Below are 18,796 nucleotides of genomic sequence, written 5' to 3' on the forward strand. Positions count from 1 at the left end.
AGCCATCATGAAAAAATGAACTCAAATTCAGAACATCAGCTACAAAGTGTTCTTACCAAAAATTGTTTAACCTGAACCTAAATCAAGCCTTCAGAACCAACTTGAGTTCACAGGACATACAGTGGCTGGTGAAACAAGTTAAATGATACCAGAAAAGCAACGGGAAAAAAACAGATCCAGAAGGGGACATTCCATAAGACAACTGGCAGTTTCTTTAGGAAGTCAATGTCATGAAAAGGAAACTGTTTGAAAGCGAGAATTTTTTTTTTTTTTTTTTTTTTTTGGTAGAAAGGAAACAAAAAAGACGCAGCTATCAACTGCAATGTCTGAGGCTTGACTGGGGGGGGGGGGGGGGGAGGAGGGTATAAAAGACATTGTGACAATTAGGGAAATTTAAATAGGACTATTTTTCAGAAAATATTACAGATTTTTTTTTGTAGAAGACATATATATGAGTATTATACATTTATGTATATATTTCTATATATGTAAGAAATACATATTTTATAAGTAGGAGATATATATCTACAGATCTATAAGGAGAGAGGGAGAGGTATCTCCTATTAAAAAAAAATATGCCAGAGCTCCTAATACAATTATGCCCAACAGCACTAAATGAGTGTTGAGTAATTGGATGATTACCAATCTCAAGAAAAGTAGCCCCCCCCCAAAAAAAAGTAGCCCATTATCACTATGTAAAATTATTATATTTTCCATTATTGTAAGTCAAGTTTGAAATCTTAACTTTCTGTGACCTTTTATTCTACACTTAACAGAAATACTGTTGTGTTACCCTTCAATAATATCTCTAACAAATATCTAGATCAGTGCTGTCCAAAAGAACTTTCAAAACATTCTACAGCTGCCACTATATGGTAGCCACTAGCTACATATGACTATTGAGCACTTAAAATGTGACTTGTGTAAATGAGGGACTGAATTTATAATTTCATTTATGTTTAATTAAATAACCACATGCAGCTAGTGATTATCATACAGGACAAAAGAGATCTAGACTACTATAACTTTGAGTAGCATTTTACTATCTAGAAAGATCATAGAATAAAATGTTCCCTATGTGGATTTTCCAAAAGTTCACTCACATCCTGTCAATTAAAATGCCTCATCTATTAAAAAGTCCTTTCTAATTTGCTGTATCTGAGCTCTTACGGACTGGAAATCAAATATTCATATTATTTTAACTACATCAGGCTTAAGACAAAATAAGCTGAGTAAACACCCATTAGAATGGCTATTATCAATAAAACAGAAAATAGCAAGTATTGATGAAGATGTAGAGAAATTAAACCCTTGTCCATTATTGGTAGAAATATAAAATGATGTAGCCATTGTGGAAAACCATACAGTGGTATCTCAAAATATTCAAACATAGAATCACCATTTGATCCAGCATTAGATCTTGGGCACATATGCAAAACAATTGAAACAGGTATTCGTACATCACTGATTTGTCATCAGTGATGACAGCAGCATTATTCATAGCATCCAAAAGGTGAAAACAATCCATATGTTCATCAAGAGATAAATGATTACAAAACAGAACGTGGTATATACAAACAATGTAATATTATTCAATTTTTAAAAGGAATACAATTCTGATACATCCTACAACATGAATGGATGGATTTTGAAGACATTATGTTAAGTGAAATAAGCCAGACACAAGAAGACAAATATTGTATGACTCCACTTATATGAGGTAGCTAGAACAGTCAAATTCATAGAGACAGAAACAACAGTTGTTACTAGGGACTGGGGTAAGGAAGGAATGGGGAGTTATTGTTTTAATGGGTACAGAGTTTCAGTTTGGGATGATGAAAAGGTTCAGGAGATAGAGGGGTGATGGTCACAAAACAATGTGAATGTACTTAATGCCTTCAATTGTACACTTAAAAAATGGTAAATTTTGTTTTGTATATTTTATATTTTATCACAAAAAATTAAGCTGAGAGAGATTCTAGGAGAGCTTAAATGAGTCAAGTGCATGGAATTTCATATGTAAGTTTTACACTATTTAAATATCTTTGTTTCATACTGAGGTCAGGGAAACTGATACTGCCAGACTGTTACCAGATTATTATCTATCCCCAGCTTAAAAAGAGATTCGTTACCACACTTGGCAAACCAAAACCATATGCAAAAGTACTGAAATATTTCTGTTAACACATGTATAGTGTGGTGACACTTTTGGTATGACAGTTTGTCAGTTATTATCACTTTCCTTTAAAATATATAAATATATATACACACACATCTTTAATTTTGACCCATATCCCATCTTGACTAACATTCCACACATTTTATTTCATTTGTCCACCACACACTTCCTCATCTTGAAGGTATCTCAAGACTATAAAGATCAGCAACAAAGTAACACTTCTTCAGAAAATGTTTATCTATTACAATTTGTTCAGTTGTATCAATAAAGATTTCTCAAAGGTATGCCTGATCAAAAAGGGCACTCTGGAAAAACTGGACACAGGCTGAGCTTTTCTTATTAAGTCCAAAGTACTTATTATTTCCCATGCTATCAGCAGTCCCTGTTCTTTATAAGCTACATTTTATGTCAGAAAATAATTATAACACTTATCATAACTATAAAGATTTAGCAAAGAAAAAGATTATGACTGTGACAAGAAAAATATTTTTACAATAACATTCTAAGACTCAAAACATTACTTTCTACTTTTTCTTTAGATGTTTCTAACCTGGGGAGTATAACACTGAGTTCCACAAGATATCTAGACTAAAGTAAAGCAGAAGTTACTACTATAAGTAGAAGTCAAATATAACAAAAACTAATTCTAGTATAATCCCAATCTTTCCTACTTCTTGAAAATGTTTAACATGCTAAAATCTGACATTCCAAGTTATTCTCAAAAAACCAACTTCATGAAAATAAATAAAGGCATTCAATCAATGAATACTAATGGAGTGAATATGTTTTAGGAGAGAAAAGAATTGAAAGATGAGGTATAATAATCATGTCTTTGAGAGATGGAGAAAACTGAGGAAAAATATGTAACACTTAAAAATCATATAACACCACCTTAAAACAGGTAGATTTAAGAAAGTAAATCTCTACGGGCACCTGGATGGCTCAGTTGGTTAAGCAGCCGACTTTGGCTCAGGTCATGATCTCATGGATCGTGAGTTTGAGCCCCACATCAGGCTCTGTGCTGGGAGCTCAGAGCCTGGAGCCTGCTTCCGATTCTGTGTGTGTGTGTCTCTCTCTGCCCCTCCCCCACTTGTTCTCTGTCTCTCAAAAGAAATGAATAAACATTAAAAATTTTTTTAAATAGGTAGATTTCTATAAAAATGTGATGGCTACATTTTAAGGTGCTACAAAATCTTACACACACATTTATTTTAAATTTCTATTACTACACATGTATTAACATTTTTGAAAATTAAATTAACCAGCTTTTTGACAATGAAAAATTCTTTTTCAATTCTGGTTCGTATAAATCATTTATATGTTCCCATGCCAATAATATTCAATGCCAATAATCAGGGCTATGCATAATTATATCAAAATATACAGACTATGAAAACATGTAATCACAGCAAAATAATGCTTCAGTAGTCCCATCTCAATACTATTTAATGAGAAATTGCCAAATTTACTATCACATGTAAAATGACAGAGTCCTTCAATAAACCTATGCAAACAATTCACTTGAGTCAACTCTAATCTTGAATCTTTCGTATGAAAGTATATAGAAAATGGGAGAATATAGTAGTCAAAATGATTGTCATTTAACAAATAAGAGTAATTCCATACTCATCTGAAAATCCATATAGCTCACCCAGATGTACACCAGACACATAATTAAAATGACTAATTACATTTTTATTTACTACCCTGAAAAAACTTATTTCCTTTTAAAAATAATGATGCACTAAAGCAAGCAAGAACACACAAAAAAAATGCAGGAATACTAAAACATACATTAGAGAAAACTACCCTTGAGTCATTTCACAATTAGAAACATTAATTTTGTTGAGCCTACGGGATCAGTCATAACACAGTCTATTTCTATTTGCCATTTATAGTCTATCAAGTGCCTTCTGTTTTGAACTAAACTGGGTCCCCACAAGTGCAGTTCCTGAACAAAGATCTAAATTACACGGTAACAAAGCTAAAAACTTACCATATATAAATTAGAAATATAGAAACAACTGAACAATCGAAAATTTCAAGAGAATTAAAAATTCTAAATTAAACTTGGGCACATACAACTAGTCCAACAGAACAGAGAAGAATCATTTCTATCACCAAAAAATATATATTTTCAGGAAGTCTCTAAGATCACATATTTCAGAACTCTCTAAATTTAAGTAAAACATTTTCATTTGTCTTTGTTACTTTCTTGCAGAATTCAAAGTTTGCAAAACAGGAATAAGGAAAAGTACAAAATTCCAGGAACACCCACAAAGGAGTGTGAGGAAAATGTTCTCTAGCTTTTAGTTACCACTTTTATCATCCCAAACAGAAATACTTACAAACTCTCAAACTAAAGAAACAAAGATCAGAGTAGGAAGTCTAAGTAGTCAAGAACCTGTAATAATTTAACATAGCATTGGCAACATCTCTAATCTATGAAAATACCTTATTTCATGGAAAAAATATTTTTAAAAAGACCTTAACAGATACCTCTGCAAAGCAAATATACAGATGGCAAATAAGCATATGAAAAGATGGTCCACATATGTCATCAGGGAAATGAACATTAAAATACCAATGAGATACCACCATACACCCATTAGAATGGCCAAAATAGAGAACACTGACAATACCAAATGCTAACAAGGATATGGGACAATAAGAACTCTCAGTCATTGCTGGTGGGAATGCAAAATGATACAGCCACTTTGGAAAACAGTTTGGTGGTTTCCTACAAAACTAAACATAATCCTACTATAAAATCCAGCAATCATGGTCCTTGGTATTTACCCAAATGAGCTGAAAATTTATATCCATACAAAAACCTGCACACAGATGTTTATAACAGCTTTATTCACAATTGCCAAAACTTAGAAGCAACCAAGATATCATTCAATAGGTGAAAACATAAACTGAATGCATCCAATGGAATATTATTCAGCACTTAAAAAAAAAAAAGTTATCAACCCATAAAAAGATGTAGAAGACCTTAAATATATGCTGTGTGATTCCAACCATACAACATTCTTGAAAAGGCAGAACTAATGGAGACAGTAAAAAGATCAGTGATTGCCAGGGTTGCAAGTGGGAAAGAGATGAATAAGCAGAGTACACAGAATTGTTAGGGCAGTAAACTATACTGTTCGATATTATAATGGTGAATACATCTCATTATACATTTGTCCCAACTACAGAATGTACAATACCAAGAATGAACACTAAGGTAAACTATGGACATTGGGGGATAATGATGTGCCCATGTTAAGTCTGTTAATTGTAATAAATGTGCCATTCTGGTAGGGTATGTTGATAATGAGGAAAGCTATATATCTGTGGACGCAGGAGGTATACAAGTAATCTCTGTACGTTCCTCTCAATTTTGCTGTGAACTCTAATAAAACTGGTCTAAAAAACAGTCTTTAAAAAATAAAAGAAAATATGAGCTACCATGCCATGAAAAGACATTGAGAAAACTTAAATGCATATTGCTAAGGGAAAGAAGCCAAACTGAAAAGGCTACATACTTATGATTCCACCTATATGACATTCTGGAAAAGGCAAAAAACTATGGAGATAGTAAAAAGAGCAGCAGTTGCCAGGGACTTAAAGGGAGGAAGAAGGGATGAACATGCATAGCACAAGAGATTTTCAGGGTAGTGAAACTATTCTGTATGATACTGTAATAGTGGATGCATGTGTCAGAACAACAAATATGTATGTCAACTTTACCAACGTATAACACAAAGAGTGAACCCCAATGTAAACTATGGACTATAGTAACACTGGCTTACCAACTATAACACTAATGCAAGGTGTTAATGAAAGGAAATGGAAGGAAGAGTGGTAATGAGGATATAGGAACTGTACTTTTCACTCAATTTTCCTGTAAAACCTAAAACTGCTAAAAAAAAAAAAAGTCTAATAATTTTTAAAAATGTACAAAGGAGTATAAAAATAACATTTATATTTTAAAAAACAATCTCACTTTATTTCAAAATAATTTCCAAATGTATTAAAGATTTAAATGTGATGCTACGGGAACGTGTGGGTGGTTCAGTCAGTTAAGCATGTGACTTCAGCTCAGGTCATTACCTCACGGTTGGTAAGCTTGAGCCCCACATCAGGCTGTGTGCTGACAGCTCAGAGCCTGGAGCGTGCTTAGGATTCTGTGTCTCCCTCTCTCTTTCTGCCCCTCCCCAGCTGTGTTCTCTCTCTCAATAATAAATAAACTTTAAAAAGTTATTTAAAAAAATTTGTTTACAGTTTTTTTAATGTTTATTTATTTTTGAAGGAGAGAAATACAGACCATGAGTGGGGGAGGGGCAGAGAGACAGGGAGACACAGAATCCAAAGCAGGCTCCAGGCTCTGAGCTGTCAGCACAGAGCCTGATGTGGGGCTCTAACTTATGAGCCATGAGATCATTACCTAAGCCGAAGTCAGACGCTTAACTGACTGAGCCACCCAGGTGCCCCAAACTAATTCTGTTTAAAAAATAGAGATGGTATTAAAGATTCTGAATACAGGAAACATTTTTATAATCTTGGGAATAGGGAAGCTTTTCTAAGCATGATACCAAGGGCAGAAAGCACAAAGAATATTGATAAATCTAAATACAGGTTTTCTTAAAAATCAAAGTTTAAAAACAAATGACAAACAAGGAAAGCTATTTGAAACTTACATGGCAGACAAAGTTGATACTCCTAATGTGGATGTTACACCTAACAATTTTATACTTCTAAGAGAAAAGGGGGGGGGGGGGAAAGGTGGTAGGAGAGGCAGATGACATGAACAAATAATTCACCAAAGAAATTAAAATGAATGATGTAAGAAAATTCTTACATTGGGGGTACCTGGTGGCTCAGTCGTTTGAGCATTCAACTTCAGCTCACGCCATGATCTCACGGTTCATGAATTCTAGCCCCACGTCAGGCTCCTGCTGTCAGTGCAGAGCCTGCTTCAGATCCTCTGTCCCCCTCTCTCTCTACCCCTCCCCTGCTTGGTCTCGCATGCTCTCTCTCAAAAATAGACATTAAAAAAAAATTCATACATCACTGAAAATTCTTATATCGTTGGTTATTTCTTTAACCAAACAAATCTATAATAAAATATCAAAATGACTAAAAGTTTATTCCACCTATCAGAGTAGAAAATATTAAAAAGATGGATAACACCTGTATTGTTTAAGATATAGTGAATTAGTTGTTATTCCACATACTACCTAAAAAATTAAATTGAATATAACCGTTTTAAAACATCAAAAGCCTTTTTAAAATGCAAATCCCTTTTTTTTTTTTAATTTTTTTTTAAACGTTTATTTATTTGTGAGACAGAGAGAGAGCACGAACAGGGGAGGGGCAGAGAGAGAGGGAGACACAGAATCTGAAACAGGCTCCAGGCTCTGAGCTGTCAGCACAGAGCCCGACGCGGGGCTCGAACTCACGGACCGCGAGATCATGACCTGAACCAAAGTCGGACGCTTAACCGACTGAGCCACCCAGGTGCCCCAAAATGCAAATCCCTTTTACCAAGCAATTCATTTCTAGGAATTTACCCAAAGTATATAATAAATGATGTAGAACAAAGAGACATATACAAATACAATGTTGTTTATAATACAGAAAAGTTATATACTTAAGTGCTTCTAGAAAATCATTAATAAAACTATAGTAAATCTATACAATGTAAACAAAGTAATTAAAGACAATACAAACCTACTGATATGGAAAGATATCCAATGAGAGATTTTGAGATGAAAACAGTTAATATGTATATACACACTACATACACTTAAGCAAATCTAACTTCAGCACCTCCCTTCACCAAAAAGGACAATTCTACCTATTAGTCCACCCAATAAGTCGTTGCACATAAAAAGTGAGAAGGGAGAAGACTGTTCCCTCAGGTAGTCTCCGTTTTCATATGCCTCTAATAATGTAAACATCTCTATATCTCACTGCACTCAGTCTGATTCTAGAATTATGTGCTTTTGTACAAGAGATCACTCAAACACAAGCCAACTACTATGCCTGTTGCCTGACTGAAGAAACAATGATTTCTTTCCACTAGAGAAAAAAACAACTATATTGCAGTTAATGAGAGACAGTGTTAAATTCCGGAAGGATTTTCACGGGTATTTTAATCTGATGCAATTTTTCACTTTACACAGAGATTATAAATCTCCATTCGCATCATAGGAAACAACTGTTTTAGTTGTGTAGAGAGTTTGTTTTGCAAAATCAAATTATGTATAAATACATAAAGAATAACATTCTAGAAGGATATTCACCCTATGGAAAGAGGTTACCTTTGGTGTGAGATTTTTCTTGACAACATTTTATATAAAGTACAATTAGGTGATCTTAAATGCTTTACATGGAATATGCATTATTTTTTACAATAAATTCCATTTTGGAGAGTTAGGCAACTAGAAAGCTGAAAACATTGCAATATAACCCAGCCATTTCAGAGGGAAAAAATTCTATCAGTTAATTGACTAAAAGCAAGTACAACGTTTTCACAAACTAAAATATGCAATAGTCAAGTCTACTCGAGAATACTCTGCTTCTTCTAAACCTATGTACATTAAAACCATTTTGATCCCCAAAAAGAATATCTTATAAAACTTTAAACTATGTATTACAATTTGTGTTTTGCACATTAGAAACAGGAAAATATCAAGCCAATGTCCAAAAATAAGTTATTTCAATATTTTAAGTACCATTTAACTAACAGTCATAGGGTATTTTCACACACATATTCCTTAAAATGAGGTAAGTATCAAAAGGAACCAGAACTTCTCAGAGAAATGGCTGATTCCAAGGCTGGGCAAGATACCTACAAGATGAATCTGGAATACCTTGTTAGGCCAAAAAAAATGAGAAAGTACTCAAAATAATAGGGGCATGTGATAAGGACATAAAAGCAAGCTTGAGAGAGTTCTCACCAAATGAATCAGAAACAATCTGAACACCAAAATCATTAAGGATGATAATAAATATCAACGATTAAAAGAAAAATGATACAGGGGCACCTGGATGGCTCAGTCAGTTAAGCATCCGACTTTGGCTCAGGTCATGATCTCACGGTTCAGGAGTTCGAGCCCCACATTGGGCTCTGTGCTGACAAGCCCAGAACCTGGAGCCTGCTTTGGATTCTGTGTCTCCCTCTCTCTCTGCCCCTCCCCCACTCACACTGTCTCTCAAAAATAAATAAACACTAAAAAAATTTTTTTATTTTTTAAAAAAAAATTTTTTTTTTTTTTTTAACGTTTATTTATTTTTGAGACAGAGAGAGACAGAGCATGAATGGGGGAGGGTCAGAGAGAGGGAGACACAGAATCCGAAACAGGCTCCAGGCTCTGAGCTGTCAGCACAGAGCCCGACGCGGGGCTCAAACCCACGGACCGCGAGATCATGACCTGAGCCGAAGTCAGCCGCTTAACCGACTGAGCCACCCAGGCGCCCCTAAAAAAATTTTTTTAAATGATACATATATAGATAGATAAATGGGAGAGGAGGGTTCTTACAGTAAAATGCCAAGCGTTAATTGGAAAACGTAGAAGAGTGCCACTGTTATAAAACTTCCATTTTTCAACTGTCATTTTCAACATAGTAAAAGGTTCAGGCAAGCATCATCAATGGATACTAAGTCTAGGTGGAAATTTTGCTAAAAAACAAGACATACACATGGTGTTGAAGTGTCACCCCCACATACTGCTTATAAACAAGGAAAAAACATTAACTATGGAGTAGAGAAATCAAACACCTTAATTGGGTAATCAAAATTAACAACACCGATGAAGGAAAGATATCTTGTACCTCTGAATGTACAGAACCCTAGGGAATACATAACCTGAATCTAATCACAAGCAAACACCAGAGAAACCCAAAATTAGAAAACTTATATAAAAAAATTAAAGAAACGGGGAACTGTATCCTTCAAAAATGCCAATGTCATAAAAGACCAAGATATGGAAATGTGCCCAGACCAAAGAGATATGACAAATGAAATACCTGGTCCTAGACTTGATAGTATACTGGAAAAATAATTTAGAAAAGAAAAAATTTAGTGGGAAAAACTTGACCCTACATAGATGAAACTGCTTAGACCAGAAGAAATATTTACAGATGCTTTTACAGCCCTGTGATTACAAGGTTCTGAAGAGAATTCAACCAGATTCAACATAATCAAAGCACTGCTTCAGAGCAGTAGTAGGCAAAACTATTAGCATATAAATAATAATCCAATTCAATCAAAACCATCAACTGAAAAATTAATAAAAATTTCCTCCAATTCTATAAAGTTTTAGCCAATAAAATGATCCACAGCCTGTAATAAATGTTTTCCTTTCTCAAACCTAGCTTGCAAAGTCACACAAATGAAGTTAGTAACAAACTAAAATACAGTATCCCTGGGACCAGTAAGAAACAAAAAATCTAAGAAATTTTGACATTTTACCATCATAGCTAGAAGTTCACAAACCTTGATTACTAAATACACTTTCCAAAATGTGTAAACTCCGTAATTATAAACATCATTCCATCATAAATATTCTCCTTCAAAGTAAAAAACTTAAAAATAAAACCACTGAACCTACAGACCATCATCTATGTTTACCACGCTTGTTGTTAGTGTTCTTTCTCACATTAAAATATTCAACTCAAGATAACATCCTAATAACTGAAAGTGAGGAGCAGCTCTGGATTCAGATGGAGTTCAGATTCTGGCTCCACAATTTAGTATCTGAAGGTCCTTGAACAAGATCTGTAATCTCTCAGTGCCTACTTTTCTAATCTATAAAATGATATAAAATGACACAATCACCTCATAGATGAATATACGCTTCATAGGATTATAACAAATGAGACACTTGCATCACACACAGAAAGTACTCGATGAAATGTCAGCTATTGTTACTTTTTACATGTACTTAAAAAAGAGTCATAATCTCATACCCATTAGGATGGCTACTATCAAAAAAACTGAAAATAACAAGTGTTGGCAAGAATATGGAGAAACCGGGACCCTTGTGCACTGTCGGTGGGACTGCAAAATAATGCAACTGCTATGGAAGGCAGTATGATATCCTCAAAAAATTAAAAATATAAATGCCATATGATCCTATAATCCAACTTCTGGATATCCCAAAAATTGAAAGCAGTTTTTCAAAGAGATATTTGCACACCCATGTTCAAAGCAGCACTATTCACAATAGCCAAGAGATGAAAACACCCTAAATGCCCATCAATGGATAAACAAAATATGGTATATACATACAGTAAAAAAATTCAGCCTTAGGTAGAAAGGATATTCTGTCACATGCTATAACATGGAGGAACTCTGAGAACATTAAGCGAAATAAGTTAGACACAAAAAGACAAGTACTATATATATAAGTTATTTACAGTAGTCAAAATCAGAGACAGAAACTCCAATGGTAGTTACCAGAGACTGAGGGCAGAAGGAAAAGGAGAGTGTTGTAGAGTTCTGGTTTTGAAAGAGGAATAAGTTCTGAACTGTTTTTGCACCAATGTACTTAATAATACTGAACTATACATTTAAAAGTGTTTAAGAGGTGCCTGGGTGGCTCAGTCAGTTAAGCATCTGACTTTGGCTCAGGTCATGATCTCACGGTTCGTGGGTTCGAGCCCTGCATCAGGCTCTGTGCTGACACCTCAGTCCTGGAGCCTGCTTCGGATTCTGTGTCTCCCTCTCTGCCCCTCCCCTGCTCATGCTGTCTCTGTCTCAAAAGTAAATATCCGGATTCTGTGTCTCCCTCTCTGCCCCTCCCCTGCTCATGCTGTCTCTGTCTCAAAAGTAAATATACACTAAAAAAATTGTTTAAAAAAAAAAGTGGTTAAGATGATGCACTTTTTTTTTCATTTAAAAAAAAGGAGTCATACTTTTTGAAAGCCAGTACCCACAAATTCAAATGTTCTTTACCATGTTTACAAGGCCTACTGAAACTCAGTTAAAAGAACAGCAACAAATAAAGTAGAAGTCAAAAAATCTCAGAAATGGACAATATTATTTATTACATGATCCATCTTCATTTTGACAAATCTCATAACTAAAATAAAACACTGCATTAAAATAAGCTTGCTATTTATTGCAGACAAACTATACAAATCCCATGACTCAACTTACTCAAGTCTCTAAAGTCAGCCTGATCTTGAGCTCAGGTTCTCTTCCTGTGCTCAAGAAAAGCAGAATTCTTTGATCCCATAAGTAACGCCCGGGGGGGGGGGGGGGGGGGGGGGCGCTAGACTAATATGAAATCTTTGAGGATTAAAAAGATCATCTCAGACCCTAGATAAACCTAAGAATCATAAATAACCTCAAATCATGCTGGATCTGAACACCTGGGCTCTGACCTGGAATCAAACAACACCCAGTCAGTCTACTTATTTATAAATTTTTCAAATGTAAGTGCAGAATATGAGAATACAAAATCAAATATATTACATTTTCAAATTGTACTCACCTAAATTAAGGATTAAAATTAGGCAGACTTTGTCTCCCATTTACACAAAGATAATCACCAGGTATTTGGAGAATAAATTTTAAAGAAATGTATAGCTCATAAACTTTTTTTTTTAGATATAACTTTAAATATTCAGCTTTAAAGAAGCAACTTATCACCTGAAACTCAAAAGTTAATAAAAACTTTGCTGTGTTCAGTAGTTTTTAAACCTTCAAAGATACTAGCAAACATCAGAGCTAGGACAGTGATTGCCATATTTCATTGAAATGAGGACATCAGTTCTAAGATGTACCATTCTATCATGTGCCACTAAGAATGTAAAATCATTTCCAACATACATCAGTCATAAAATGTATCCCAAATTCAAAGATATTAAAATATTTAAAAATTGTTATCTCAGAACAGATGTAATGCAATATACACATACTTGTTCCTCTGAATAACCTCAGGGTACCAGAAACCTAATCTATATAAGGTATCAACTACAGAAGGAAGAAGAAAATAAATCAACATTTCTATAGCATCAAAACCGCAGCACCCCACACAACCTTCTTTAAAATGCATGAGAACAGTCAATGCAAACTACCAGTTCAAAGAATCAATAAATAAATAATTATGCAGACAACAAGTACAAAGAAGTAACTACATAATTCACTATGACCTAAGGAGATGATTTCCAAACTCAGGCAGTCAAGAACCTTTGAAACAACTCAGATTGTCAAGACCCATGTCTCCTTTAATCCAACGGTCCACAGATACTACCTCAGAAAAAAGAGCGCCGCCTACTAAAGGAAAAAAGTTGATCCAGTATTTTTCAGCACCTACTATGAACACAATACTCTAGTGTAGCTCAGGGCGACTTACAGGTTTAAAGTACGCTAATGTGCTGTTTCAAGAACAATGGTACCGGTGCAAAGCAAAAGGAAAGTCTTACTAACCTAAACATTTTCAGACTGAAAAAAGTAACAAAGGTTAATAAATTAACCCAATTTCAGCAAACACAAAAGAATACATTTATTTAGGCAGTGTCAACAATTAATTCAATTACAGTATGCAAACACATAAAGATCTCTACTAAATTCACTCGTTTCAAAATTCCTAAAATCGATTACTTTTCTTACACCAAAATTCGGTATCATATCCTATTAAACATTAAAATACAAGCAAATCTAAATATAAGGTAAATTCACAACCAATGAAATTATACAGAACAAAGAAGATCACCAAATACAAACTTGTCCGAAAGCTAATTCTATTAGAATTCAATCACGTGTAAGAACAGATAAACACTCAAAACAGGCAAGGCAGAATACATTTTAAAAATCCCTCCAAACACAGCAAATCTACCTCCAATCTACAGAGAAATCTAAGAAGCATAGATTCTATTTACTTCACTGACCATTTAATTTTCTTAAAGTTGCAGACTCCACAAAGAGAGGGACTACACCTATCTGTCTATAGGTAAATGAGGACATAGAAGTCATACTATTTTTTTTCTAAACATTGACTCTACTAAATAAAACATTCCTAAGTTTAAGGTTGATTTAGAAAACCAAATGACTAAAAATGTTTCCCTTCCTTTTTTGTTGTTTTCAGAGGAATCTAATTTGATCATCCATTTGGACCTTAAATGTCAGAGCTTAGAAACTGAAATGTAAAAATGTCGAGGAGTTTAAACAAAAAAGACAGAATGTTGGTAATTTTTGAAAATAGGTTCATTATATTGTTAATTATGTAATAGTTAATTATACTGTTCTATTCTTGTGTATGGTTTTTAAAGTCTATGATAATGGCGCGCCTCGGTGGCTTGGTCGGTTAAGTGTCCGACTTCAATTCAGGTCATGATCTCACAGCTGGTGGATTCGAGCCCCACGTAGGGCTCTGTGCTGACAGCTCAGAACCTGGAGCCTGCTTGGGATTCTGTGTCTCTGTGTCTCTCTCTGCTCCCCCCCTCCCACACTCTGTCTCACTCTCTCAAAAATAAACATTAAAAAATTTAAATAAATAGATACTATGATAACGTTAGATATTTTAAAACTATTCAGGTGTACTGAGTGGTCTTCCTGAAAATCTTTAATTTTACAACAAACTTAATACAGAGTATCAATTTAGCAGTAAGGTTTTTTGACAGGGTACACTAACTTAAAGGTAATCCACAAACACATCAAAAGTTACTCTATCAATAGATGTTAGGTCATACCAACTTGGAAGTTACTAAGGAAACAAATGTAATGCAATGAAGTACATATCTAATTTATATAGTCAATGATTAATTTAAAAACATTTCATTCTTAGAATTGGAAGGAACAAATTTTCTAGTTCAGTGGTTAACACTTTCCAGGTACCTCGAGGCCATAGACAAATCATCTTGTTTCATAAATTGGGAATTGTGTACAAAATATAAGACTTTGTTTTAAAAAAGAATCTAGCTACTTTAAAAATCAGGAGGGAGGGAGTGCTAAAAACCACTGTTCTAATGAACTCACATTCTACAGCTAATATAGCGACCTAGAAAAGGTTAAATAACTTGTATAATACCATTCAATTAATGGCAGTGTAAAGAAGAGAATTTAGGACTCTTGACTATTTGTCCAGTTCTTTATTAGACCAATGCACAACCTTAAATTTAAGTTAGTTATGAATAATATTGTTTTAATGTTCTTGTCGATAAAATATTAGACAAAATAGCAAAATCACCTCTAAGATAATTTTCCAGATCTAAAATTCTGACTCCATGAATGCCAAGTTTTAACAGAGGTCCATATTAAGGAGATGTCCTCAAACATTTTGAGGGACTCCAGAGAAACAGAAGTCAAATATAGAAACAAGCTAACAATTAAGTTATTCACTCTTGTCTTTTTGGGTCCTGAAACATTCTTGCAACTTCTCCATCTTTTATTAGTTAATGCTAGGATATTACACACTGTCGCCAAAGATCACTGAAATAATCATAATGAAAGTTTTTTCAGTTATCAGGTATTTTTTGAAAGGATATTGGCCTATCAGACATACAACTCACTGGATGTTCAAGTTACTGAATTCCTTACAGAGAACCGAGTAAATCACTCTGTTAAGTTTAAAATAAATGAATTCAGAGGAGCATTAAGTCTAGTTGACACATAATGGTCACAAATAAAGTTTTAATTCCCACCTATTAAAGCCTGAAAGAGGTTGCTCTGAAATATGTTAATAACCCGTTCTATGGAACTTCTGAGCTGTCGGTCTTCAGTTTGGCTTAGTTTTGAACGATATTCTTCCAAAAGGTGCAATGCTCTCTGGGTGTCTGAGAAGAAAAGCAGAGTCTGATTAAAATTACACATATACAAGCATTACACACTATTTATGCAAATAATCTGTGAGACATCTAAACACTTCCCCAAATCCTCTAGGTCAATCAATGCTACTATGTTCACACACACATACATTCCCTGAAATAATCAAAACATTTTAAACATATGTCACAGAGAAAGGAGGAAGGTGAGCAGTTTGTAATAAATGTGGGCTAGCAGTCTACCACAATAATCTACCACAATAAAAGACTGATCAAATATTGGTTAACATGGCTTCAAGTGATCTGATATGCAAAAGCAATTATCGATCTATAATTTGTCATGATAATCCAAATCTTAAATGTTTCAAAACACTAGTTCTTAACCAGGATCCCACGTTTATTCACAAATCAGTGTTTAGTAAGAATGATAAAGTAAAATACTAAAACACCAATGCAGAGTTTTTGGAAAGACATTTCAGAGAAAACAAAATTAACTGCCTCTCTTGTCACTAAAGAGATGTCAAAAAAGAAAGTTTGAAAAATATTTAGGTGGTTCTCCCTTCTAAGGATATGAGGCTTAGATTCCCTAAGTACTGAGGCTAGGACGATGCTGTCTCACCGGAGCTGAACATTTTTAAAGCACAGCAATCACAAAACATACACACAGAAAAGCAAGTGACACTCGCAGGAGAGTTCTGAAATAAATTCTCACCTTGCTTCCGGACCGGCATTTTTCTCCAGTATCAGGAAGAGGGCACACACCTTTGAAAACATAAAACAGAACGGAGACAACTAAAGCAAAGAACAGAGTCGTAGTTAAACTAGCATTTCCCCCGAATCTCAAGTCGAAAAACTCCCAGCCCTGTATGAAAAGGCCACCTGGCGAAGTTTTCCCAAGTGAAAGAAAAAGCCTCAAAACCCAGCAGTGTCAGTGAATCTAGAAAGCTTTTACCTAAGGGTGGGTACCCCGGCAAATTAAGAGCAGACAGAGAAGCCTGCTTCCAAATTCTCCTCGAAAGCTGCTCCCTCTCCAAAGGGTACTAAACGCCTAAACGTGAGGCCACCCCTCCCCCGGCTTAAGTATGCATATTCCCCACCTGCTCCTGGAGGGTGCAGAGGCGCTCCGACCCTTGGCCCCTAAGCCTGCAGCGACAGTAAGAGCGCTCCGACACGGGACCAGCTGGGCTGATCACCCCACTCTGCTCTGGCCCCCTCCTCTCGCTTGCCTTTCTCCTGGCTCGCTTCCTCCGGGCTACTCCAGCGGGGGCCGGACAGGGCTGCGGCCGCTCTCCGCGACGCCCTCACGCCCCACATGCACACCTCGGCGGGCCCCCACACCTGCGGCGCCACCACAAACTTCCTGCAAGCCGCGAGCGCTGGGAGCTGGGGTGCGCTCCGGCCTGAGTCGGGGCGGCTCCCCCGCCCTTCCCCGCTCCACGTCCCCCCGCCCCGCCCGGGGCTCGAGGAGCTGAGCTGAGGGGGGTGAGGGAACGGGGGAGGAGCTCCCCTCGGCGGCCGCACCCCCACCGCCCCTTCTTCCTCTTCCTCCGCCGCCGCCGCGGCCGCCTCGGTCGCCGCGGCCCGCTCGCCCGCTCGCCCTCTCCCTTCCTAGCCGCCCCACCCCCGGAACCTCGCCTCCTTCCGCGCCCCCAACCGCTCTCCCCCCAAACTTTCCGCCAAGATGGCGGCCCCGGAGCTGGACTGCCGCGCCCCCACGTGACCGCTTTCCCGGCGCTCTCAGCCAATGGGAAGTGAGGAGGCGGCTGGCGCCGAGCCCCGGGCTCTCAGCGCTGCTACCTTTGGGTTGGTAGGGGGAGGAGGGCCAGGAGGGGGCTGGGGAACGGGAAAGGGGACCCGGGAAACATCGCAAGTGAACCTCCTCGCTTAAGGGAGCGGCCACTGAAGTGGCTCTGAAGACAAAGGAGTTGACACACAGATTCTACAGGTGGTCCTTGGTGGCCCTGGAGGAGCCCGCCTTTACCTCGCCCTAGCCCACCGGTATGTCCCGCGGTTCAGAGCGAGGAGCGCGCCAGGCCCGGAAGGGTCGGGGTGTCAGAAGAGAGACGTGACCTCACCTACACCAGATCCAAGACACACATTCCGAGACACCCTTTAACCTCACTAAACACGTGCCGGTTTCAACTCCAAGGCAGGAGAGAGTGCCTGGCGCCCCCGGGGGTGGATCCCCAACAGGGAAAAGCGGTCTCGGGGAGGAGTCCACTGCACCACCCACATTAGGGGCGGGGGCGGGCGGAGCCTGGAAGGGGGAAGGGGAGGGGTTTGTGTGGGGTTGGGGGTGCGATCTCTGCACTGTCTTCCACTTTGTACTGGGGCTTTTTTATTATTTGCCCTTAAGTAAAAGTTTTTTGGGGCGTGAGGGGTTGAATTAAAGAAGGGCACATAAAACAGGGAGATAAAGAGTTTGATGATTTTACTAGAGGGTTTTTAAGTCTAAGTGATTAATTCTAAGCGTGAATGTATTTAAGGGTGGAAAGAAAACATTTGTTCCGTCTTTCACTTGCTCATTCATTCACTCCTCCTTGCCTGTGCTCCCCAGCCCAGTCATCAGTCTCAGGTTATTACTCCAGCTCTGGAGGCCCCTTTAAGAACTCACCTGTAGCTACCTCCTCCGAAACCGAGCCGCCCTCAGCGCCCTTAGCGCGCAAAGCTGGGTTAAGTTTTGACTGCAACTCTGAGCGAGACCTCGGGCCGGCCAGGACGCGGCTCTGGGTCTGAGCTACCCAGGTTGTAGAAGGAGAACTGCCAAATGTCACCGTCCGGGTCTTTGAGCCTCTTCTAGATAACGGGGAGCTCCCTCCTCCGAGGTCCAGAGAGAATTTGCCCAAAGTCACC

The 18,796-nt window shown here is 37.3% G+C and overlaps 1 protein-coding gene across 8 annotated transcripts in view; it reads right to left on the reverse strand.

Moving 5' to 3' along the window:
- DLG1 (discs large MAGUK scaffold protein 1) overlaps positions 1–18,104 on the reverse strand; it is a 272,975-nt gene extending 254,871 nt beyond the window's left edge. For 6 of the 8 annotated variants that reach the window (XM_042956292.1, XM_015541483.2, XM_042956291.1 and 3 more), the window contains exons 1-3: positions 17,041–17,353; positions 16,656–16,705; positions 15,824–15,955 (exon numbers count right to left, since the gene is read on the reverse strand). In XM_042956292.1, coding sequence (XP_042812226.1) covers positions 15,824–15,955; positions 16,656–16,674 — 151 coding nt within the window. In that variant the 5' untranslated portion in view covers positions 16,675–16,705; positions 17,041–17,353. Of the gene's footprint in view, positions 1–15,823; positions 15,956–16,655; positions 16,706–17,040; positions 17,354–18,018 lie in introns of those variants that run through there. The other 2 variants (XM_042956289.1, XM_042956288.1) reach the window with 2 other exon arrangements.
- Positions 18,105–18,796: the final 692 nt, after the last annotated feature.

Source organism: Panthera tigris, chromosome C2, assembly GCF_018350195.1.
Source record: "Panthera tigris isolate Pti1 chromosome C2, P.tigris_Pti1_mat1.1, whole genome shotgun sequence".
Classification (NCBI taxonomy): domain Eukaryota; kingdom Metazoa; phylum Chordata; class Mammalia; order Carnivora; family Felidae; genus Panthera; species Panthera tigris.